At 42.5% G+C, this 25,329-nt stretch overlaps 1 protein-coding gene across 1 annotated transcript in view; it reads left to right on the top strand.

Annotated features, from left to right (window-relative positions):
• The first annotated feature begins 12,829 nt into the window (after positions 1 to 12,829).
• The window catches only part of PRKG2 (protein kinase cGMP-dependent 2), a 93,142-nt gene continuing 80,642 nt past the window's right edge, over positions 12,830 to 25,329 (top strand). The window contains exons 1-2 of the mRNA XM_072973408.1: positions 12,830 to 12,907; positions 22,378 to 22,851. Coding sequence (XP_072829509.1) covers positions 22,391 to 22,851 — 461 coding nt within the window. The 5' untranslated portion in view covers positions 12,830 to 12,907; positions 22,378 to 22,390. The remainder of the gene's footprint in view (positions 12,908 to 22,377; positions 22,852 to 25,329) is intronic.

Genomic DNA, 25,329 nt, shown 5'->3' with positions numbered 1-25,329 from the left:
GCCAGTCTTATACCCAGTAGTTTGTACTGCCGATTCCTATATTTCTCTTCCCCTTCCCCACACCCCATAACCACTAGTTTGTTCTCTATATCTGTGAAGAAGAACAGTTTTATTATTTTATTAATTCCCTTACTCACTTACACTTGGGAACTGAGAAAGCACCCCAGAGCTGAGTAATTCAGAGCCATCTTTTTTTTTCCCCCCCATTGTCAAAGCCTGAGCTTGGGAGGCCAGTTGGGCCACTGGGCTGAATCGGAAAGACACCCACTGTGGTAGATGCCTTGGAGATCATCTGTGACATGTGAAGTAGTATGAGGCTTCTAAATTAGAACAGTGGTTCTCAAAGTGTGGCCAGGTGACCCATGAGAGTCCCCAAGAGCTTTTCAGAGAGTCACAGATAGGAATGATTATTATGACAATACTAAGACCTTATTTGCCTTTTTCATTATCATTCAGTGGTTTCCCAGGCACTGAGTGGCATGTAGGATCGCACCAGATTGAATGCAGAAGTCAATATGCAAATCCAGCTATCTTCTATTGAGCCAAATATTAACAAGATTTGTAAAAACTATAAAACAATGCTTCTCTTCACTATCTTTTTTTTTGGAAATAGTTATTTCTCATGAAATGATGTCATTTATGTTAATATTTAATGGTTGTAGAGTAGGTTATTTTCAGATAAATAAATACTTATAAAAATTTCTCAGTTTTAATTTTGAATAGGATAAATATTGAGAGATATAACCCACATAAACAAAAGTATGTTGGGGTCCTCAATAATTTTAAGACTGCAAAAGTCTTCCAAGACCAAAAATGTGAGAACCACGGACAGACAAACATGGACTCACAAGACGTTTCAGAACCCACTACCCTCTCAGGAAGCGGTGCCTTGACAGTGTTTCCTTCTGGCTGGCGTGGAGAGAAGGTGAATCACTGACATTGTTTAGGACATCCACCCGCTTCACTACTTCATCCCTCTGAACCTACTCCCTCCACAAAGGCAACGCCAATTCTGCTTCCCCAGGAATCTGCAACTGAAACCGGATATTTACCCTCTGGCCCAAGGCCAAACTCTGTCCACTCTCCTCCTGCAAATCCCTCAAAACGTTCTTTCCCCACCACCACGGAGCCTCAACTCCTACATAAAATCTGTTCAAGGGCGAGTCATTACAATCAGCTACTGGAGAGCGTGCTAATTATGCACTTTCTGAAATGTTCTTTCAATAAAGGAGCCACTCAGTAATGGAGGAAAAATAAAATAACTCTTAATCATAGTTGCAGCATTTCTAATAAAAATCTATAATTAAAAAAAAATTGGTCCTCAAGCATTCTCACTCTGATTAAATTGCCAAAAATAAAGTGGCGTTCACCTCTGGTCTTAACAGCCATGTATCCTAGCAATGTTTATACATCCACTCAAGAAATAATTACTGACCACCCATTCTGTATTAGGCACACTCCAGGAATGTTTGTAAATACCCAGTCTAGAAGATACTGGATATCCTGTGGCCAGCCCTTGATAAACAGACACTGAAGCTTGGTCTTTATAAAAGGAATTAGAGATCAGAATGAAAATAGGAACCTATTTTAAATGGACCTCATTGACAATGAAACTGGTGGCTTCCTCCCAATTTGGGTCTCCGAAGGGAAGCTAGACATGTAATTGCAAAGTGAGAGAAAAGGAGACTGTCAGGTAGTTCAGGTTAATTTGTGGTGATCCCCACTGGCAGGGTGATGGAATGGAAAGAACAGTGACATCTGACAGCGTCCCAAGACAGACCACGTAGTCTTGTTTTACTGGCTTCTTCATGCAACTTGCTGGCTTGAGACAAGCCTGGGGATGATTTATTATTTGCTGTCTTTGAGCAGATGGTTCTGCCTGGCATCATGGCGCCAAATGAGCCCACTTAGGGGTACCCTGTTCGCACAGACTGAGCAAAATCTGAAAAACAATTTGACCCACTGAAGTACTGAAACTACACAGGATTCTCAATGAACTTTATTTCAGGGAAATATTATTACTGACTGATTGAATGAAACCTTTCCTATCTGGAGGGCTTTGTGAGGGGAGGAATCAGTTACAGACCATCTGGGTTTGGGAAATAGGACAACCTTGTATCTCCAGTGAGGTCCTAATGGATTTAGTTCCTCTTAAATGGTTACATGGAAAGATAAATGTAATGAAGTTCAAGCCAGGTTTTTGCTGTTTAAATGTCAGGGTGGGCAAATAATAGCCCCCATCTAGAAGGCACAATACTCTCAAAGAGCCAAGTGAAAAACAATAATAGCAGTCGAGTTATTTTCATTTATCTTTTGCCACTTTGGAGGTAAAGGTGTCACTACTTCTAATACAAATTGGTATATAATAACAATATAAACAACAAAGGAAACAAACCAATAACAAAACCCAGCCACTATTCATAAACAGCTCATGTTATCCTAGCATTGCCAGGTAGATATGGGTGTCCTTCTAAAATTTATAGCCAGGGCTGCCATTTATAGAGCTGTTGCTACGTGCTGCTTCCACTTGCTGGGTCCGTGGCACCTGAGTGCCAAAACAGCTAACCCATCTCTAGTTACAGTATACAAGGTTGCCCTGTGGGATGGAATTATTTCCCAGCATTCTAGAACAATGTTGCCTTCTGGCTGGAAGTTATACTTGAGTAGATATTTAATGCCATTCTTTTATTAATGGACATCCACTGAATGATTACCATGAAGTAGAACTCATCTGGGCTGCATAAGAGCTCATGATTGAATCCAGGAACACAAGATTATAAAACTGCTTGATAAAAGCTGTGATACAGGCAAAGCTTCAGCCAGATTCTGATATCAGGGACACACGGACGTGGGGGCAGGCCCAGGGCTGTGTGAGTGTCCATCCAGAGCACCAGCACATACAGAGCTAAGTGTATTTGCTTCTCCTGCTCTCCCCGCCCCTTGTACTCATCTCCAATATCGCACATAGACAAAGCATCATGGGCTCTCATCTTTTAATCCTCAAAATCATCACCTTTTTCCACAAAAAAATTGTCCACCAGGCTACAAGCATGTCCTAGCCCTTGAACCCCCAAACCAATTTAGACCCCATGGAGCTCTTAGCACAACTGAAGGCGCCAGCAGAAAGAGGCAGGACAGCCCTCTGCGGTCTTGCTGCTCCAAGTGTGATCGGTGGACCAGCAGCAGCGATAATCCCTGGGAGCTTGTGAAAAATGCAGTGCAGCATCTCAGCCCCTCCAACCTGTTGAATCAGAACCTGCATTTTAACAAGCTTCTCAGGGGATCAGATGCACTGGTCTTGGGCCTCCTAGGAGGCTGGGATATTCCTCCAATAATGGAAACCTTCTAAGGCAAGCTACAAAATGCAGCCTGACATGCTGGGAAGCCACGCTGAAGATCTGGGACTTTACAGCAAGAGCAGTGAGAAGATCTCTGAGGTAGAAATGTTTGGGGGCTTTTATAGGCCCTACGCACTCTGACTTTTGGAGATCTCACTTCCACAACACATTAAGCAAGCATATTGGCATCCCATTCAAAATGCAGACACGAGTTTCTGAAAAAAATGAACAATTTTACTGATTTTTAAAGTTGAGTTTTCATGTGGCTAAACTTATTTCTTTTGTTTTCTGATTTAGAATTGGTTGTACATGTACGTATAAATACACACATACACTCACACGTACATGTGAATTGCTAGTTGGCACAACATCTTGCTCTGTAGCTATTTAACTCAACGTTTTGTAGTTTTCTCTTTTGTAGCATGGAGCCAGTGATTTTTTTTTTCCAGGTCTCATATAATTCCACAGGTCCTGGCTAACACATGGCCCTAAGCACTGTGGCTATGTGCCTATCAGATGAATGAGCTTTGAGCAGAGAAGTGACAAAGCTGCTTTATGTTCTAAGAAGATCACTTTGATCGCAGTGTAGAGAACAGGCTGGAGGCTGGTGTGGGAGCAGGAGCAGCCACTGGGAGACGGTGCAGTGACTCTCACGGGGCTCAGGCAAGAGAAGACGCTGAGGATGGTGATGGAGAGCATCTCCTGAACATTAGAGAGATGTGTGTGGCAGAATTGTCAGGACCTTGGGATGGATTTTTTATGGAGAATGAGGGGGAGAAGGAGACAGAGATGACTCTTTAAATCCCAAACCGAGAAATCTAACTGGAAAATGGCTTATTTGTATAAGAGACAGTGAAGGAGTCATTAGTTCTTGGGGACAACATGTTCCTCTATTTTTGGACATGTTGCTACTGAGTGACTTGTATCTTGGTCCCTGAGTGGAAATATCAAAAAGGCAGCTAAACAATCTGTTCTGGATCATGGGAAGAAAGCACCACCTGGAAATGGATATGCAGGAGTCACCAGCACGCAGATGGGGATGGAAGCGAGGGTGTCTCTGTGCTTTCTGTCTCTATTGCAGAACTGAAAGGGGAACCTGCTTTTAAGAGGACGGCCACTTACAAAGAGGAAAGGCAATCTTGCATGAGGCAGCGAGGCCTTTCAACATTTAAGGATAGAGACAGAGTCACTGGCAAGAAGGAGAGAAACTCTGGAGAACATGTAGTCATTGAAGCCGCTCTTAGGAGCAGTACCTGCATTCAGTGCTGCTGAGAGGTCAACTAAGACAGATGTATTTCTAAGGAAACTAGGAATTGATGATCTCAGGGAAAGTATTTTCAGTAGAGTGGTGGGGAGCGAGATTGCTAACTGTGGTAGGCAAAAGAACAGCTCCCCACGAAGGCCACGTCCTAATCTCTAGAACCTATGAAGGTATTACCTTACATGCAAAAAGAACTCTGCAGATGTCATTTAGGTAAGGATCTTGAGATGAGATTATCCTGGCTTACTTCGGAGGGCTGAGTGTAATTCCAAGGGTCTTGATAAGTGAAAGAGGAAGGCAGGAGGGTCAGAGTCAGGGAGAGCTTTCAAGATGATGAACTGCTGGCCTTGAAGATGACAGGGACCACACACCTAGGGAAGTCGATAGCCTCCAGAAGGCACAGAGGCAACAGATTCTCCTCTAGAGCCTCCAGAAAGAACACAGCCCTGACGACACCTTGATTTGAACCCTGTGAGATCCTTTTCAGAGTTCTGACCTCAAGAACCATAAGAAAATATATGTGTGCTGTTACTTGTTTCAAGCCACTAAGTTTGTTGTAATTTGTTACAGCAGCATTAAGAAACTGATGCACTGAAGGTGAAAGGAATGACACAGGAAATGAAGACAGTGAGCGCAGGTGCTGGGAAACTTGAGGAGGAGCTGTGCAACACATAACGGAAGAAGCCCTTGCTTAAGGTGGGAGAAACTTAGAGACAAGTATCATATGATATCACTTACACGTGGAATCTAAAAAAAATGATACAAAGGAACTTATTTATAAAACAGAAATAGACTCACATACATAGAAAATAAACTTACGGTTACCAAAGAAGAAAGGGGGGGAGACAGATAAATTTGGAATTTGGGATTAACAGACACACAGTACTGTACATAAAATAGATAAACAATAAGGACCTACTGCATAGCACAGGGAACTATTTCAATATTTTGTCATAACCTATAATGGAAAAGAATCTGAAAAAGAATACATGTATATGTATGTATAACTGAATCACTTTGCTGTACACTTGAAACATTGTAAATTAACTATACTTCAATAAAAAATAAAAATTAAAAAAAATCCTTGTACATGTCCCTCTACAGACATGCGGAAATTTTCTGGGATATATAGTGCACTCAGAAGTAGACTTGCCAGTACATAATCTTAATTTGAGTAAATCATGCAAGATGGCTCTCTAGAATGGCTTTAGCAGTCTAATGTGCTACCATTGACCCAGAATTTAAGTTCCATGAGAACAGGGCCAATATTTCCCTTGTTCTGTTAGCACTCACTGTCCAAGTACAAGAAAGAGAAAGTGAGAAGTGGGCTCCCTTCAGAAGGGGACTTCATCTGACTGTTGCAGGATACAATGTTTGGGAGAAGTACCAAGGTTTAGGAAAAATGAACTGCATACCAAACTGAGTAAGAAGCAGGTAAAGGCAGGAAAGAAGGAAACAGAGGGTCAAGGAACTAGAGGTCACTTTAAGGTCAAAAACATATGAAGAGACAGTAACAGAGCAAATAAACTTGAAGGATGGAAGGTGGTGGTCACAGAGTGTAAGGTCTTAGCTTAGTCTGGGTTCTCTAGAAAACAGAGACTGAGACAAAGCTCACTTGCTAATTCTTAATTAGGGGTGTCATCCTAAGGAAGCAGAAGTAAGGGAAAAAAGGAAATGAGGGAGAGAAGGAGAAAAAGCAGGTTCATGGTGATGCATGACCAATCTGTCCACAGCTTCTCTAGAATACAAAGCTGGTTGCTGAGTCATGCTTGAGCAGCCAGAAGTACAAGACCATGGCATCCTCTGAACAGCTCTTGTGTGGGCAGGAAGGGTGAGCAATTATCTGCTGGCTTCTTCCTGGCTCCTGTCTCTCAATGGTCAGGGTTGGCTCCACAGGGTATTAATTCTTCTGTATCTTTAGGGTGTGTTTTGGGGCCCTCCAGGCAGCAGCTTGGGAAGCCAGAACTTCCGTGGGTCCAGTCAGGTCAGACCTGGGAGCTGGAACCACTGAGGCTCCCTCTACGATGGATGTTGTAGAGGCCGTGCTGGTCTGGTTCTCACTCCAGAGGAGGCTGAGGCTGGTGACAGCATTTGTCCAGGCTTGACAATCATGGGAACAGCATGAGGGGCTGCTGCGATCACTGTGTCTGAGAGGAAAGGCAAAGGACTAAAGCCTTGGGGGGCAGGCAGGGCTGAGCTGATCCAGGATGCACAGGCACTGTCTGCCTCCATGATTTTAGAGGAGATTCTGGGTGTAGCTGTGGTAGTGAATGCCTGACGCTGAGTGGACGTGAAGATTATTATGAGGTCTAAGGAGTCAAAGTGTTCGATGGATGATCCATGTTGATTTTGAAATAGAAAAGCATGGTGGGACTGATTCAGGAAAAAAAATGGGGCATGAGAGGATGGCCGTGTCCCAGGTCTTGGTTGAGTCCCTGGGACGTGCCCCACCAAGTAAGGGTTCTTGGCTTTGCACAGTAAAGAATTCAAAAGTGAGCCAAAGTTGAGTAAAGGTAGATTTATTTAGAAAGATGGACACTTCATAGATGAGAGTGGGAGCTGTCTCTCAAGGCAAGAGAGAGAGAGCGACCATGAGACACGGGGTTGCTAGTTTTTATATGCTAACAAGTGAGAGGCTTATTCCAACTACTTTGAGGAAGGGGTGGGGGTTCCCAGGAGTTGGGCCACCGTCCTTTCTTTGACCCTTCATGGTTAGCTTTGGAACCGTCATGGTGCTGTGGGTGTGCCATTCACCATGCTAGTATATTACAATGCGTATGATGCAGCTCAAGGTCCACTGGAGGTTGAATCTCCACCATCTCGGGCCTCCAGGTCTATTGGGAGCTGATTTTTCTTCCATCTCAGTGCTAATTGCTGTGTTATTCCTCTAATGGCTGTGTTCTGCCCCCTTCTTTCCTGTCTCAAGATGCCAAACACTGTGAGCCGAGTACACAGTTAGTACACACTGGCTAAGCCTATAACTAGACAAACAAAATCACTATTTTGGAAAACCAGTGCACTACGTACTGAAACTCAGTATATGCAGATAAAAACAGAAAACTAAATGTTTTTATATGTTGGCCTTTTGTAGTAAAATTTCCTATTACCTGCTCATTAATTAGGCAGATTATTAATTTCTAAATTGTGTCTTTATTCCAAACAATCATCTTTATTTCAGAAGGAAAATCAAGACCACATTTCAAATACTTTCTGTAGAATTTCAGAAATGTAACTACAATTCTCCTGGGTAATAAGTCACAACTGTACCCCTGGGATTTGGACTCACTAGTGCTGTGAGAGATGCAGTAAGGATGAATCAGCTGTGAACCATGTCCTCTAGGTGTTTATGGTCAAGCGGGGGAGATAAGAACTGCAGATAGATAACAATAATACAAAGTAGAAAGTGATAAATACTGGCAGAAGGGCTGAAATAAAGTGCAGTTCTGAAGAAAGAGAGTACCCCTAGAGGTGATGATTGAAGCTAAAGCAGGCGGAGAGGGAAGGAAGTAATAAGGAAGGAAGGAAGGAAGGAAGGGAGGGAGGGAGGGAGGGAGGGAGGAAGGGGATAAGGACAGAATCCTGGGAGAATTCAGAATGAGTGGGAGTTGGGTAGAGGCAGGAGGGCTTTCAAGGAGAGCATGGACAAGAGACTGGTCAGGGACACATGTAGCCTCTGGTTGCTGCCTGGAGGGGCTGGGAAACTGCTCTACTGCATTGTGAGTTAATGCCCGTGGGGCTCACCCTCCTCCCCAGGAGGGATCAGCAGGAAGGGATTTGGCAAATGAGAAGCCATTGTCCCCTTGACAAAATTCCACAAGAGTGGAATGGAGAACAGTGCTCCCAGTGCCAGGCCTGGAAGATTATGTGATGTGAGTAATAAGCTCCCACAGGGTTCTTTGGTGAACAGTTTTTGTGGGTTTTTTGTTTGTTTTTTAAGAAACTAGAGACAGTAGTTTAAAGAGTGGAATTTTGTTTTGTTTTTGCATATTGAAAATATTTGCGCTACATATGTTCTGAAGATACAAGAATTAATACAACAAAGTCCCTGCTCTGAAGTCCATTAAGGGAGAGGGCCAAGCTGACAGGCCTCTGGAACCCTGAGGGGTCACACAACTACCATGCTGTTGAATCAGGGAGACTTCATGGAAGAAATGAATGGCGAAGAAAGATTGTGGGCTGCAGAGAGATGAGACCAGCAGGAAAATGGTGATGGGATCAACTGGCCCAGTTTCAGAAGCCCACGGAGTGATGTAGGCTCCTGGAGAGCAGGAATGCCAAAGACAAGTGCTAGTATTTTTCTGGGGTTAAGTTTCGGTAGAGCTAAAATGAAAGAAGGGCACAGTGATCCAAGGTTCTAGCTTTAGAAACTGAAATGGCTGCCCTGGGGTCAGTGTGGGGAGATAAACAAGATGCAGATGAATGAAAGAAAAAAGGAAGGGAGGGGGCAAAACCAAAGAGACATGGAAAATGAGTGGGACTGAGGATGGTGGATTTGCCCCTCTCCCATCCTCAGAAGAGCTTCTTCTGGTGACAAATGGAAGAGAGCTCAGCATGTACCCTTGGGGGGCCATGGGCTGGGCTCAAATGTTGTGAGCACCAAGGCTGATCTGATGGGGTGGCCCAAGAGAAATGTGTGTGCAAGGGCAACTACAGAGTCTCCTGTCAGGGCATTTATCCCAAGAGAACAGGATTCAGACTAGATGAGCTTGAGCCAGAACTTCATCATGCAGGGCCTTGAGAGTCTGAGCTCAGTTTGGAAGTAACCTGTTCCCAGCTCAGGCCCTTAGATGACTGTCCATGTGATAAAGAGAAAGCAGGAGAAACAGAGATGTCCGTAAAACACCAAGGCTGCTTAAGGACTTCTCTGGTGCCACACAAAGATGGACATTTTACTCTGCTTATCTCCATAGGCCACCTCCCAGCTGACGTCAGGAGAACCCTAACACTCTGGTGACAGTGCCTGCCAGGGACCATGGCACTCAGTGAAGCAGAGGCACACCCAGTGTGCAAGGATTTATTCATGAATGTGTGTCCTGCACTACCAGTGGGCCCAGAGGCACCTTGCAGAGGGGACCTGGTTGGGGGACTCTGTTCCTCAATCAATGGAAGGGAAAGGCCAGTGGATCTTGGCTTCTCCTTATCTCCATAGAGGCAAAAGTCAAGATTTTAGGCTCTGGAATTAGATTGATTGGCTCTGCAACTCATTAGCTCTGTAAACTTGATCATATTATTTAACCCTTTGAGTTTGCTTCGTCAGGTACACTTAACGTCTCGGGTTGATGTAGCAAATGAGAAACTACATGTTCACATTTAACCCATGAAACAGTCAGACCACACACTTGATTCCCTTTGTCTGAAAGTGCATCCTCCTCACTCCTTGTTGACTCTTACTCATCTTCAGTTTAAATGTCATTCCCCACCCCCACCCCCCAAGAGGAGTCATCCCTGAGTTCCAGCAGCAGATTCTGGATTGGCTACCCAACATCCATGACCACCTTCTCCTTTCTGTTTAGGTAGCCACTCCTCAGAGAATGCAATCCTTAAAAGTTCAGAGGCAAATCCTGGAGAGTCTCAACCGATCACAGTAACGTCCCTCGATTCCCAGCAGTTAGACGTGGGTGTGTGCCTTAGTTTTGACTAAAGACAGGTGAGGAGAAGTCACTGGAGGCTTCCAAGAGGGATTTTCCCACTCTTGAAAAAAGACTGTCTGTTACCACCAGGTGACTGACTGTCACAGAGGGGGCTGCTCCAGCCATCGTGGGGCCACGGGAAGGGCAGACCCAGGTCTAATGCTGGCATGCTGGAGATGGCAGGGCATAACGGAAACAGCCCTGACATCACTGAGTTGCTAAATTCACCACATAGAGCCTCTTGACCTTGGGACTTCCTGCCATATGAAAACAATAAATTTCCTTATCATTTAAGACATTTTAAGTTGGGTTAATTATTAATTCTAGCTCCTGCATCGAATTTATGACCTCATCATTTTTGCTCTCATGGTATTTTCCTTCATAGCATTTATCACATATATAGTTGCTTTCGTGTTTGTTTGATAACGGTGTCCCTCCCCTGGATTCTGAAGTGCCAAGATCACATGTTGATTTTGCTCACCGCTGAAAGCACCGAGCTTGAGGAAGAGAAGCACATTTGTGGAAAGAATGAATATAGAGCTCAAACATGGTCACTTTTCCCCTCCTTTTCCTCACCCCCCCGCTCCTTGTTCTCTGTAATTCAGTATTGCTCACAGAGCACAGGATCCATCCCTGGGAAGGAACCTAAGTTCTCCCTCAAACTTGGACCCTGGGCAGCAGCCTGTACTACATCAGTGCCTTTCAAGATTTTACCTCAAGGAACAGTAAGAAAATACATTATTACCTGGTTGACCCAGTACACATACATTTACATATTTAACTGAAATGAAAGGCTGATGGAATATATTTACTCGCACTATGTGTAATGTTTCTGAAATGTTTATCCTATTCTATTTCATTTAAAAAATGCATGCTCTGGCCCAATACATCAATTTTTGGATCCATTCATTATCAATGCACCGTTCCCCCCACCTCACCCAAGATGGACTGAATTAAATGTAATGGCTTTGAAAATGTCTGGTTTTCTCTTTTTTTTTGTTGTTAAACTGTTCATAAACACTCAGGCCATCGACTTCAATGTCCATTATTACAGTGGCTTAACAATGGCTTATTTTCCCTTTCCCTGTGGAATTCTTTTCCATCCCCATCTCCTCTAATTGGGCTATTTTGAAGGCCTGCATAAAATGGAAAGACTCTGGCATCTGTTCATGAAAAAGTACTTTGTACGTCTGCTTATTTTTTTTCGGTTAGCACACACATAAAAAAAACAGGATTACATTCTCTCTCCTTTGAAATGTAATGGCCCTATTCAACATATTTTCCGTGGGCCTAATTTCTATATAAGTTTATATATGTACTAGTGCAGACCGGTGTTACATGAGTCCCACTGCCACCATGTGGTTTAAAACCCCAGGGAGTTGGGTTCTAACGTTCTCCAGAGGCACAGTGAATAGACCCTCACTGTGCTTCCAGCTCCTCCACACAGAAACTACTCTTGTCTTTCGCGGATTTACCAGTGAAATTCCTCCGCAGGCAGGAGAAAAGGGGGAAAGCCACACTGAGATCTCACAACTCCAGGGCACAGCAAATAAGGCGGTGGGGTGTATATATATATGGTATGTATATATATATATAAACTTAGAAAAATATATATATATAAACTTAGAAAACCATAATGTGAGCCTCGGGGTGGGGGGGTGGGGGTGTAATCAAAAGTCGCCCGGGAGAGCATTACCAGCTTGGGTGATCATGAAAGCTCCCTGCCAGAAGACCAACAGACTCCGTAGGTCCCTTGAAACTCGGTTCAAACCACTTGCCCCCAGCATCATGTGAATGAGCAAACTAGAGGCAAAGTATGGCTCCAGAGTCCGGGAAGCGCGCGTCGCCAAGCTGCTCTGGCCTCACGTGTCTTCTAGAAGGGCATTGGTGTGACAGAGAAGAGCACGTCCAGGGTACGTGCGCTTGTTTGTGCTCTGGGAGTAGAGGCGAGGTGGGAGGGAGCTTGCAGTGAACACAGACTAGGGTGGGGGTGGGGTGGAGGTAGGAGGGTGGAGATGGAGGGGGAAGAGGGAGGGGAAGGAAAAGATGAACACCTCCCTGAACTTTCCTCTCGCCTCGTCCCACACACTTGAAATAGAAATAATAACATGAAAAAAAATTGCTTACAACCACGATGTTATCTCCCTACTTAAGTTGTCTCACTCCGGAGGGGATGGGGTATAAAGTGCAGACTGCGGCTGTCGCCGCTAGCTTGTCTCGGGAGTAAAGGTTGGGGCGGTGTGGGTGCGCGCGCGGGTGACCCCACCTTCAGGGAAGTCGGCTCCCTGCTCTTCCACGCCATCGCCCCGGCTGACCCCTGCCCCCCTCCTTTTCCTCCCCTCCTCTCCTCCCTCCTTCCCTCCCTCCCTCCCGGCGCGTCTCCTCTGCACCGGCCCCCGCGGAGAAGCCAGGCGGCAGCACCCGAGCCGCCGCAGCTCCTGCCCGCAGCGCGCTCGCCCGCGCCCCCGGCTCCCACGTAGCGCGAGCGGCGGCGCTGGCAGCCCCAGGCCCGCGCTGCGCGCCCCGCGCCCGGCCCGGGTTGGCTGAGCTGACCCGCGCCCCGCTGGGGCGCCGCCGGAGGCTGGGGAGGGAGGGCGGCGAGTGAGCGGACGCGGAGACGCAGGGGCGGCGGCGCCCAGGAGACGAGCTGCGCACCTGGAAAGTTACCCGGCTGTCTGGTGAGGCTCGCGTGCGGGGGTCTCCGTCCGAGGGGCGCCGAGGGGCCGGGGCCGGGGCCGGGCTGCGCGCGGGTGCCGGCTGGGTGTGCGGTGCGCGCGGTTCTCCTCGGTTCCACACCCAGCAGCTCTCCTGCCTGTGCTGCTGGCGTGTGAACGCGTGCACGCGGTGCCTTCGCTCGGGGTGGCTGCCTTCCGTGAGCTCCTGGGGGCAGGGGAAGGCTACTGGATTTCCAGAAGCTCATCTAGGGGCGGGAGGGGCGAGCTCAGCTCCCGCGGGGAGTCGTTAGGTTCTCACGCCTTTACCCCGGGCGGCCGGGGAGGCTGCTGCCCTGGGCTGAGGGCTTGGCGGTCCTGTCGGGGCGTGCGCTCCCGGCTCCGCTTCGCCGAGCTCCGAGGAGCTGTTAGGAGACGAGGTCTCGGGCGAGGACTTCACGAGTCCTTGTAAACTTGTGTGGGTGTCCTGTGTCACTCTAGGCACCGTGAGGCGCTTTCCCATTTCTTACTCTCTTTTTTCCCGGCGGTGAAGAAACAAGAGCAAACAGACAAAAACGAAATCAGTCACTGGGGATGAGAGAAAAAGCATGGGGTTCAAGTTTGAGAAGAACTAGGGTGCAGAGGCACAGCAGGTGGGACCATGGCTCAGAATACGAAGAAACAACGCACGCAGAATGGACGGGGAGAAAGGATGACGCGTTGATCTTCATCTCGTTGCCGAAGTGTCCAGGAGCTTCTTTATAAAGGAAGAGAGCAGCACACACCTGCCTGCCTCCTCTTGTTCCCCCCCCCCACCCCGCCTAGTTCCTTAGAAATTACTGTCTCTTTTCTTTGGAAGTTTCTGTTTAACTCTGGGAGGAGGCGATCGTCCCACACAACGGTAGCTGTCGCCGGTACTACAGTTTAGTTTTACACAGGAGGGTAGGTAGTCTCAATATGGTGGAGAATTCTCTTTGGTGAGTTAGAGGCCATCTTCACCATTGGAACATTGTGTGACTAAGAATAAATGACATAAAAAGATGGTACACAGAGATCTTACTCTTTTACCTGAAATGCTTCGCTCCGGTCCTCTGAAATCCTTACAGATGAGGCTAATTCCCTTCACAGCGAAGGCATATGTTGCCTGGAACCTGCCCAAGCCGTTTGAGCCCATATTGTCTTGCTTCCTCTAAGCTATTATCCTAACAATTATCCCCTTTTTCTGTGTTTTCATTTTCTCGGTATTCACTGGTTCATTATTCTGGGCTTACAAATGCTCTCACGTTTTCGCTATTCTGAAAACCCATCGCATGAACCATGGTACCGTCTTGAAGTACTATCAGTGTCTGCTCTTCCCAGGGTCCTTTGTAATCCGGTTTCTAACCTAATTCTTCTGTGAAAGGCTAAATTCAGTATTTTCCCCTCTGATCTCATTTACTTTGATATGCCTGTGGGATGAGCTGCAGCCTGCTCACCTTCTGAAAATCTCATCTTCACGGCTTCTATGATACTTCTCTTGGATCTCTTACTGTACGACTGTTCCTTCTCCATCTTTGTTATTGGCAGCTCCTCCCCGTCTTCTCCTATAGGTCATATCCACAGGTACCATCTAAATGTACACACATAAGGATAGAGGCATTCCTTACTTTTCTCCCTTAGTGATCGCATCTACTAGTGGGACTTCAGTTCTTACCACTTGCCTTGACCTTCTTTGCTACCGTCTGCTAGAGATTTCCACTTTGATGACCACGGGCACCTCAAACTCAACAGATACAAATCCAGACTCAATACTTTCTCCATAAAGCGTGCTTTTTCTCTTGACTGTGGTCAGTGTCACAGTGCCTAGCCCGTAGATGGTGCTCTATTCATTTTTAATGAATGAATGAGTTCATAGTACTGCCATCCTCTAAGCCTGCCAAGATCAAAACATTGGAACCTTTTTTGACTCTCCTCTTGTGTGCGCCCATTTAATTACCACATTTGGAGATTCTGCCCCTGCAGTATTCCTTCCACCATTCTTGCCTTTTACTTTTAATCCTTCCACATCCTCTCTCTGACAAACACAATAGCTTCTTCTTACCATCTCTCTAGTTTTTCTCTCAAACTTCACATGGATCTAAACACCCTTCTTCCCCTATTGCCAATCTCCTGGGCACTTTTATCTACTTCTTCGGCTTTACCTTCTACTTTTGTATCGATGATTGCTAAATATTTTTAGCTTCTCCCCTTTGATTTTCTTGTCCCTTGTTTCTTACTGCCTACTGAACTTCTTGGCTTTAATGGCTCCAGAGCTTCCTCAAACTGTCCAAAGTTAAACTCACTGTCATATCCCTCAAATCTGCTCCTTGTTTTGGTTAATGACATCATCTCTTACCCAGTTGCCATAATGGAAAATTCCAAATCTTTATTCTTTTTCTTAAGATCACTCAAATTCCATCAGCTACAATCTCCAGACCTACACCTATAAAATTACATTTCCTTGTGTTTACCTGCTTATCTGCTACCATAGCACCCAAAAGAAGCTGAATGGAATGCCAGTATGTTTGGAAGTGAAAATATGGAATATGTAGCATTTATAAAACTTGCTGTAAATATTTCTGTGGGGCACTTCAAAAAGACCGTCAGCCTCAGGAGTAGCTGAAATTTTGGTACAATAAGAAGCTCATATGACTGCTTCACAAGAGAAAATTACTCCCCAAATTAAGATGCTGTGGTCAGAGAAAACAAGCAGTAGTTTCAAAATGGAGCCCCAGGTCAACAGTCACAAGGTCAGATGGACAGAAGCTTTTAATTGTGGCATCTATGTGAAACTGAGTTGTTTCTCATAAGGACAACTCTTTGTGGTTGCTTCAGGGAGGAGCAGCAGGGATTTATATACTCAGTGATGGTTAATTATTTTTTGAAAGAAATTTGGCGAGGCAAAGTTAAGAGTAACACCAGATGCATCAGTTTCATGCCAACTTAGAAAACTGTCTCTAGAAGCCTCTGTAATTCATTTGACTTTGGGCTAACCTGCCCATATTATGAAAAAGAATCTATTCTACTTTCCATGATTTATTGAAGGCAAGGAAATAGCGGAGTTGCTTATAGCCATGGCTTTTATCAGATCCCCTATGATAATGTTTTTCTCTTCTGGCCACCATGGAGATGGTCCATTTTTTCTTGAGTTCAGCGTTAGAATAGAGTTGGGACTCTTTCTGACCTTTACCTTGTCCTCATCCCCTCTTAACTTGGATTGGTGTGATAGCCTCTTACTTTGTCTTTCTTCCTCGAAGCTTTTTACACTCCATTGCGTATTTATTAGAAAACAATTAATTATTTTTCTAAAGGACAAATTTGACCACATGACTTGAAAAAAACTTGACCTACACTAAATTTAGACACCATAAATGGCATATGAAGTTTTTCAGTATCTTTTTTCCAGTATTGTAATTTTTCAGCTTCATTTTTCATCACTCTCCTTTACCACATCATGCATTTCAGCCTGTTCCCTGAAATATGCTATCAACTTTCTTGTACTCACTCTTGGTACATACTTGTTTGTTTGTTTGTTTATTTTAATAGACTTTCTTTTTTAGAGTAGTTTTAGGTTTACAGAAAAATTGGATGAAAAGTACAGAGAGTTTCCCTAGTCTCCCCTCCCCTCCCCTGTTCTCAGCATCTTGCATCAGTGTGGTACATTTGTTACAGCTGAGGAGCCAATGTTGAAAAATTAACTGAAACCATTAGAGATTGCTCTTTTTGTTGCTCAGTTCTGTGGGCTTGGACAAATATATAATGACATATATCCGCCATAGCAGTATCGCATAGAATAGCTTCACTGCCCTGAAATTCCTCTGTACTCCACCTATTCATTTTTTTCTCACTCTCCCCAGTCTCCTGGAAACTACTGATCTTATGTCTCCAGTTTTGTCTTTTCCAGAATGTCACATAAATGGAATCATACAGTATGTAAGCTTTTCAGATTGTCTTCCTGCACTTAACAGTATGCATTTAAAGTTCCTCCATGTCTTTTCGGGGCTTGATAGTCATTGCTTTTCATCACTGAATAATATTCCATTGTCTGGATGTACCACAGTTTGTTTAGCCATTTGTCTATTGAAAGACATCTTGGTTGCTTCTAAGTTTTGACAATTATGAATAAAACTTTTGTAAACATCCAAATTCAGGTTTTGGTGTTGGACAAATATTTTCTTATCAGTTGGATAAATACTGAGGAGCATGGTATCTCATTGCTGTTTTAATTTGAGAATCTCTAAAGACGTTTAATATTGAGAATTTTTCATATCTTTATATGCCATGTGTGTATCTTCTTTGGTGAGGTGTCTGTTTAGATCTTTTTCAGCTGGGTTGTTCATTTTCTTAATGTTGAATGTTAAGAGTTTCTTACATATTTTGGATAATAGTCCTTTATGAGATAGGTGTTTTGCAAATTCTTTCTCTCAGTCTGTGGCTTGTTGTTTTATTTTCTTAACAGTGTCTTTTGCAGAGCAAAAGTTTTTATTTAATGAAGTCCAGCTTATCAGTTTTTCCCTTCATGGATTGTGCTTTTGGTGTTTTATCTAAAAAGTTATCATCAAACTCAAGGTCACTTAGATTTTTTTTCCAGTATTGTCTACTAGCAGTCCAATAGTTTGTGTTTTACACTTAGGTCTTTGATCTGTTCTGATCTAATTTTTGTGAAAGATGTAAGTTCTGTGTCTAGATTTTTTTTTTTTTGGCATATGGATTTCCAGTTGCTCCAATACAATTTGTTGAAAAGATTATCTTTCCCCATTGATTTAATCTTTGCTCCTTTGTCATAGATCAGTTGACAAAATTTTCGTGGGTCTATTTCTGGGTTCTCTATGCTATACCATTGAGTTAGTTGTCTATTTTTTCACCAACACCAAACTGTCTTAATTATTGCAGCTTTATAGTAAGTATTGAAGTCTGGTAGTATCAGCACTCTAACTTTGTTCTCCTGCAACACCCTGCTGGCTTAGGGCAGATTTTTTTGATCAGTAAGTTATTCTACTAGAATGAGTTATTTCATTAGGTAAATAATTTTAACAGTAATAATAATAGTAATATTTAATATTTATTAAACACATACTACATGTCAGGTGCTACGCTAAGTTCTTATCATGGTTTATCTCATTGAACCCTCTAACAACTTTAAATGATATGCCACATTATTTTGTTTCTCTGTCAATCTGTGTGTCTACTTTTTCTATTATTCATGCTCACACTTAATATCGTGGCCAAGGGCATAGAAATACTAAGTGAAGGTACTTGGATTGGGACGCTGGCTCTCTACCTTAGCCAGCACTATACCGTCTCCTGTATTTACAGATATATATATATATCAGAATCCAGATGGGTAGAGAGAAAAATAGATACTGTCTTGATCAGAGCCAAGATTCTGGTTTCAAACTACTTTAGGGCTAGAGGAAAAACAGACAACAAAGCCGGATTCCTCCCACACCGGCTGTCGGGCGTTAATTGGCCTGCAAGTCAGCTTTGCTTTTCCTGTGTCTTTTCTAGTTACCTCTTGTAAATGACAATTCTTAAATCTTGATTAAATTAATGTGATAATAATTTATAATTTTATATAGTATTGCTCTCTTTTGCTAAATGCCTCTACTCATCATATTCCTTGCCCCTTACCCTAGTTGCAGAATACCTTCTTCACAGTGAACCATGATTTTTTTGTTGCCTTTAAAGAAAATTAAGTAGGCCTTTTTGGCTTAAGGGTGTAAGTGAAATATGTGTAAATAGAGGCTACATGAGGGAATTACAGACGAGGAGTCTGTGCAGCCCTGGATCCAAGGCTGGGGTGTTCATGACGCCTTCTGGTCTCCATCTTTTGGCAGGGCTTCCCTTAACTGGGAGGGTTTTCCAGGTTGTTTGTTCCAGAATGGCTTTTTCGTCTCTTAAAGAAAGCTATAATTCACAGTAAGGACACCCCCTCCCCTCACAATAATTTTTCTCTTTAAAAACCTCTTGCTACTAGACTTCTCCACTCAGTAATGATGTCCTCTGGGCTTTTCCTCACACCAAGCCACCAGTCCTGTACTGTAAGGTACTTGGTGCCTACTACATGCCAGACAGTGCACAGAATGCCTTACAAATATGCTCTTGATGATAAATCTGTGTGATGGACATAGTTATATCCACTTTCTAGATTTGAAAACCTCAGATTCTAAGTAATTTATAGAGGATTATGCAGCTGGGAAGGGGGAGATGGTTTTCCTACCCTGCCTGGCTGGACTCCATTGCTTATGTTAAATTCTGATCTTTGTCTCCATGCTCATTTCTTTTTTTTTTTCCCCCTTCTTTAATTGAAGTACAGTCAGTTTACAATGTTATGTCAATTTCTGGTGTACAGTGTAAAGTTTCAGTCATACATATACCTACATATATTCCTTTTCATATTCTTTTTCATTATAGGTTACTACAAGCCATTGAATTTACCTGTGCTATACAGAAGAAACTCATTTCCATGCTCATTTCTTATTATTTCATTTTACTTCAAAAACAAACAAAGAAACAAACTCACTGAAAAAGAAATCAGATTTGAGGTTATCAGGCAGAGGGGGTGGGAATTGGATGTAGGCAGGCAAAAAGTACAAACATCCAGTTATAAGATAAATAAATAGACATATAATGTGCAACAGGGTAAAGAAAATGAACACTGCTGTATGTTATTTATGAAAGCTGTTAATAGTGTAAATCCTAAGATTTCTCATCACAAGGAAAAATTTTTTTCTATTTCTTTAATTGTGTATCACGACGAGATGATGGATGAATGTTAAGTAAACTTCTTGTGGTCATTGTTTCATGATGTATGTAAGTCATGTCATTATGCTGTCCACCTTAAATTTACACAGTGCTATATGTCAAGTATATGAAAAAAATCCTGATCTTATCACCAAGCTCATTTCTTATTATCATACATGTCCTTTGATTGTAAGAATGATTCTAATAACCTATAGTTGCTAGGTTGATAGAGCAACACCCTGTGGTTTGCTTCTGCTTGTGACTAGCAATACATATTTGAGAAATAGCTTGTTCATCTTAGTGACTGATACAAACAGGAAACAAAGTGGATCCAATTAGGTTTTATGAAACCAGACACTTGAAACGTTGGCTTGAAGGACACCAAAATTGAAATGGTTAAACTAACTAAGAAATCAGACTTAGTATTGAGCCATTCAGTGATTTACTTACATATCTTGAATTAGTGACTTGAAAGATGAGTTAGTTACTCTCATTTCACCCCTCTTTGGAATTCTAAATAGCTCAAGAGATTTATACAGCTTCCAAACGGACTTCACTAAAACCAGAGAAGAGTTGGTGTTTGGGGAGAATTTAACGTCTTCTGCCTTATTGTGTTTCAGGTTTGTAAAATTATTGGGTTGGTACAGAATGTTTTGACTACCATATATAGAGCAAAAATGATTCTAAGCCTTTTCATATTTAGATTGCTAGAATGATTTTCTGTGTCAAATTTGACTGCAAATTCATGGATCTATGCCCTTGATATAGTACACAGCATTTAGTTAGGTCTTTGTAAGCAATTGCTCTATGAATAAAGATTAAGTTGTTAGTTTAATATTAGATTTAAAAGTTTTTGTGCTTACTTTTGTTCTTTATAAGGCAATTTCTTTTCCTATGCCCATTCCTCTCCCTTTATCTTGCCTTGGCTTAGGAATGCTTGTCCATGAACTAAAAAAGTGCGTCTACACAATGTCTCAGTGCTGCAGGTTAGAAACTTGTGCACACATTAATTGAAGATACCTTTGGGGGTACCCTTCTCTTGCCTGTCGTTCAGAATCTCATTGAAGTTTATTCTCAGTTCCCAATCGAATGTCTTCTGAATTGCTTGATCAGGTTACCAGGGTGTCCAGGGCCACTTCTTTGAATTTCTTCTCCTTAACCTTTTTATATATTCCTAATATATAAGGGTAATAAATGGTGCCAAGGCAACAAAAACTTAAAGGTTAAACCTGCCACATCTCTGTGACATATTAAGGCGATTCTCTGAGGCTAATGTTTATTAATGACTACTTTGAACCTGCATTCTATGAAGAATGTCTGGGTATTGCAAGATTACTTTTATAAGTACATTTATTTTCTGTTTGTACCATCCATCTTAGGCTACCTGGATTGGCTATTTGGTTGCATCCGTTTGATACTTAGAGGCTGTTTTGTGTCTTTGTCTTTGTTGTAGAGGTCACAGTGATGATTCCAGTAGAGCTAGTGAGATCAGTCTGAGCATTTCATGTCTCTCTGAGTTTTAAATTTGGAGAGAGAGAGGAGCAAGGATTTGTGGGATTTATAACTTCAAAGTTTCATTCATCTCTTCAGATATTAGAGAACGAGTGATAATTCAAACTTAGTTTATAAGTTTCTTGGGTTATGGCTCTCAAAAATTGCATATGCAAAGGTATGAAATTTAAATAGCTAGCCTAAAAAGTCTTAAACTTGATAATAATTAATCAAAGCAGTATTCTCCAAACTTCACCCATGCAAGTTCTTCTTTTTGATTTTGCTCATATGTGCTTATTATCTGCAGATTATGTTTTTATTTTCACTGAATTGACTCAGTAAACTTAAATACCTAACTGAGCATCAAAATTTTGTGACGCCAATTTTTTATATTTCTAATGAATGTTGAAATACATAACTATTGAACTAAGAAATGTTTCTGAATCTACTGAAATGATGCCTCATACTCCCTGATCTAGACATCACACCCTGAGACTCTGGATTAGTGACTACTTTGGAATGTCTACTGAGGATTTTCTTTATGGGAAAATAATCGAGGCTTGCCCCTTAGGTTGTTATTTTTTGGACAGTCTTGGCTTTAGGATATGAAGTAAAGGATGTAGAAGAATCCCCATACCTCTATTATACCTTCTAGTAACTGCCATCCAGAAGTGAGCATTGTCAGAAAAGCCAAACGTAATAGGCTCATAGGGCAGGAGAAACGTGCTAATCAAGCAATACCACCTCTGCCTCTTCCTCCTGAGGAATGCAGATGTGTTATTTTCTAAATCAGGGGACGGTTTCTTAGTGTAGCCGCACAGGGAACTGTGAGAGTTGTGACATTAACAGGCCTCTGATGCCGTAGCTGCGCGTTGGCGTTTTATCTTTGCCATGCTGACATCCGCATCGCAGTTTTGTTGTGATGCTTTTGACAGCTGTCCAGAGAGAATAACCAAACAGAACAGCAGGTAATGCAGGCTGTTTGTGCAAAATGCTTAGGTGTGATGTTTGTGCCAGCAAAGGGACAGGGAAGAATGAAACCAAGTGCCAACTTGTCCTCACGGAGGGACAAAGGAAATCCATCCCATAGCTTTCCTTCAGGAAGTGTGGGGAATGTATTGCTTATTGAACAGCGATGCCTCCTGTGTTTCTATTTATGAAACAGAGTGGCATGAGAGGAGCGGTAGGGGCCATTGGGAAGTGCAGCTCCATGACATAATTCACAATTCTGTGCCCTCTTTCAGGTCCTTGAGCAAAATGGGAAATGGTTCAGTGAAACCCAAACATTCCAAGAACCCAGATGGCCAGTCTGGGAACCTCACTGCCAGTGCCCTCCGGAGCAAGGTGACAGAGCTGGAGAGAGAGCTGAGGAGGAAGGATGCTGAGATCCAGGAACGGGAGTACCATCTGAAGGAGCTGCGGGAGCAGCTGTCCAAGCAGACTGTGGCCATCGCAGAGCTCACGGAGGAGCTCCAGAGCAAGTGCATCCAGCTGAACAAGCTTCAGGATGTGGTGCACATGCAGGGAGGAAGCCCGTGTCAGGCCTCTCCAGATAAAGTGCCCCTGGAGGTCCACCGCAAGGCCTCGGGATTGGTCTCCCTCCACAGCCGAAGGGGAGCGAAGGCTGGAGTGTCCGCTGAGCCAACCACCCGAACCTATGACCTCAACAAACCGCCTGAATTTTCCTTTGAGAAAGCAAGAGTCAGAAAGGACTCCAGGTAAGAAGGTCCCGCACCCTTTTGACTTAGATGGCCTTAATCTAATGAGACGTTAGAGTGCTATTAATTGAGCCCCCTCAGTGGAAAAGAGCATATTAACCCTTTCGGATTTCAGAGTAGTGGGCTTTTGGAATGGTTTTGTTTTGCAGCAGGGTCTCCCTTTAAGCAGAACTTCTTTTTAAAGCAGGGTTTGTGCTTCTCCTGGACTTTGATGTGTGATTTGCATAACTGAGGAACTGAGTTTATGAAAGTCATTTCCATGATTTTGAAAACTGTAGGGGAGGGAAGAGGTAGTTTCAGAAAGTCCGCTCTTCTCTCATCCTGTAGAAGTGGTCTTAACGGTGTACACAAATCACGATCAATTATGAACATAGCAGAACCCACTTCTTAGCACTGCAAGTGTCGTGAAAAAGGGACAAGACTGAACCTCCAAGGGGGATGAATTCATTCATTCATCCCACGGTTTTAGTTGAGCACTGCCCTCTGCCAGCCACTGTCTCAGATGCTAAGTATAAATCAGTGAATGAATAGACACAGAGCCTTTCTTGTGAGGAGATAGTATACACGGAAACAAGTAAACATTGTGTAATTATCAATTAAGATAAAAGATATGATGAACCCAACAGTATAATGAGTGGTGTCTGGGATTAGGGGGAGAGAAGGGGATGGAGACAACGGAACTGGGTTTGTCACGGAAGCCTGGCTGAGGAGGTGAACTTTAACTGAGACCCAAAGGAGCAAGGGGAGCATAGACTAGGTGGAAAGAGTATTTCGGGAAGAGGTAACAATTAAAAGCCAGAAATAATTAAAAAAATAAGGAGTTTTAAAAAGACATGTAAATATTTACCACAACATTCTTGTGCGGGCATGTGTTTATGTGTGTGTGTGTGTGTTTGTATATGTGTATGTTTCTTTTCTGGCCAAAATTTTCATTTCCTAATCAGGAAAGATTAACTGGAAACATCATGAGTTAGGGTTTTTTTCTGTTCTCTTTTTAAATGACTGAGTATTTCTTAGTTGCAGTTAGATCTTTTGCCTTGATAATGTCTTGGCTGAGCCTGAATCTCTCTTGCAAACTGCAAGATTAGTAAAATTAAAGCAACTTTTAATTTATTCACTGACACAAGTAACATAAATCAAGATAAAATATCTGACTTAAATAAATGATTAATTTTGACAACAGGATTGTAGAGGGAGGGTTAATTCATCAATTTGTTGACAGTGCTTGGCATGTAGCAAATGATCAGTAAATATTTGTTAAGGAAACAAATCATGCTGGATTATTAATCATAATACTCTGTGGCTGAAAGAATCTGACTAATATTAGAGCTCAGAAGACTTTTCTAAGCCGAGAGTTTTGTTACTAGTTGATTTAGAAAGATCTTATCTATTCTCATTGTGTAAATAATAATTATTTGTTTTCAGTGGTATGAATTTAGAAATTATAAATGTTGCTTACAAACTTATGCTTGTTTTTCAAAAATTAAACATCATAGTGTTCTTTTTTGATGTGTAAGAGATATACACACGTATGGTAATACTATATATTACACATTATATTACTATATGTGCATATATAAGCATAATGTATTATTTACCCACAAAAAGTCTCAAGTAGTAATGTGTTTGCATATCTAGGAGACGTGTGAGAGAATGTAATAGCAATTCATCTTCTTTAACTCTCTTCCTACATTTTCTACCAGACTTCTCCTCTTGAATGAAGATTATTTTTAATTATTTTATTCCAAAGATTTTTGTCCATCTTTAGGCAAAACATCATTCTCCCAGCGTGAAGTAACAGAACAATCCAAGATAAGTACATTACTCTGTATTTTTAAAATTAGCTCTGTTATAACCCGGCAGAGAAAATCAGTAGCTGGGCACAGTTAGTTTTTGGGTCAAACCACCTGTCTGTCATGAGTGGGACACGGGAGGGGAAAGACATTATAGGCCCTGAATAAGGATTAGCAATGATTCCACTCATCCATCATAAAGTCAAGCCAAATGGGTACTGGTTTGTGCTGAGGACAAGATGAAGAAATGGGATAATGAGTCCTTAATGATTAAGTCCTAAAGAGGCCAAATTGGATCACTTATGTCCTCATATTCCTCTTAATGCTTTCATAAGCCTTTGGTTCTGAATTGAAAAATTAAGTAAAAATATGGGAACCACTCTTTTTTTTTCACATTCCAACATTTCTGTTATTGGGATGTTCTTTATAATTGAAGGCATGTCATAGCTTAATTGGAAGTGTTTTTTTTGTAAATTGAAGTATAGTTGATTTACAATGTTGTGTTAGTTTCTGGTGTACAGCAAAGTGATTAAACTACATATATATATATATATACATGTATATATATATATATATATATATATATATATATATATATACACACACACACACACACAATATGTCTCAGTTTTCCTTGAAGTTTCCCTTATAAAATGTCTTTCCCCTTAAGTCTGGAATAACTGGC

Source organism: Vicugna pacos, chromosome 2, assembly GCF_048564905.1.
Source record: "Vicugna pacos chromosome 2, VicPac4, whole genome shotgun sequence".
NCBI classification, from domain to species: domain Eukaryota; kingdom Metazoa; phylum Chordata; class Mammalia; order Artiodactyla; family Camelidae; genus Vicugna; species Vicugna pacos.
Note: the sequence above shows the minus strand (reverse complement) of the source record. Positions and strands in the feature narration are given on the sequence as shown.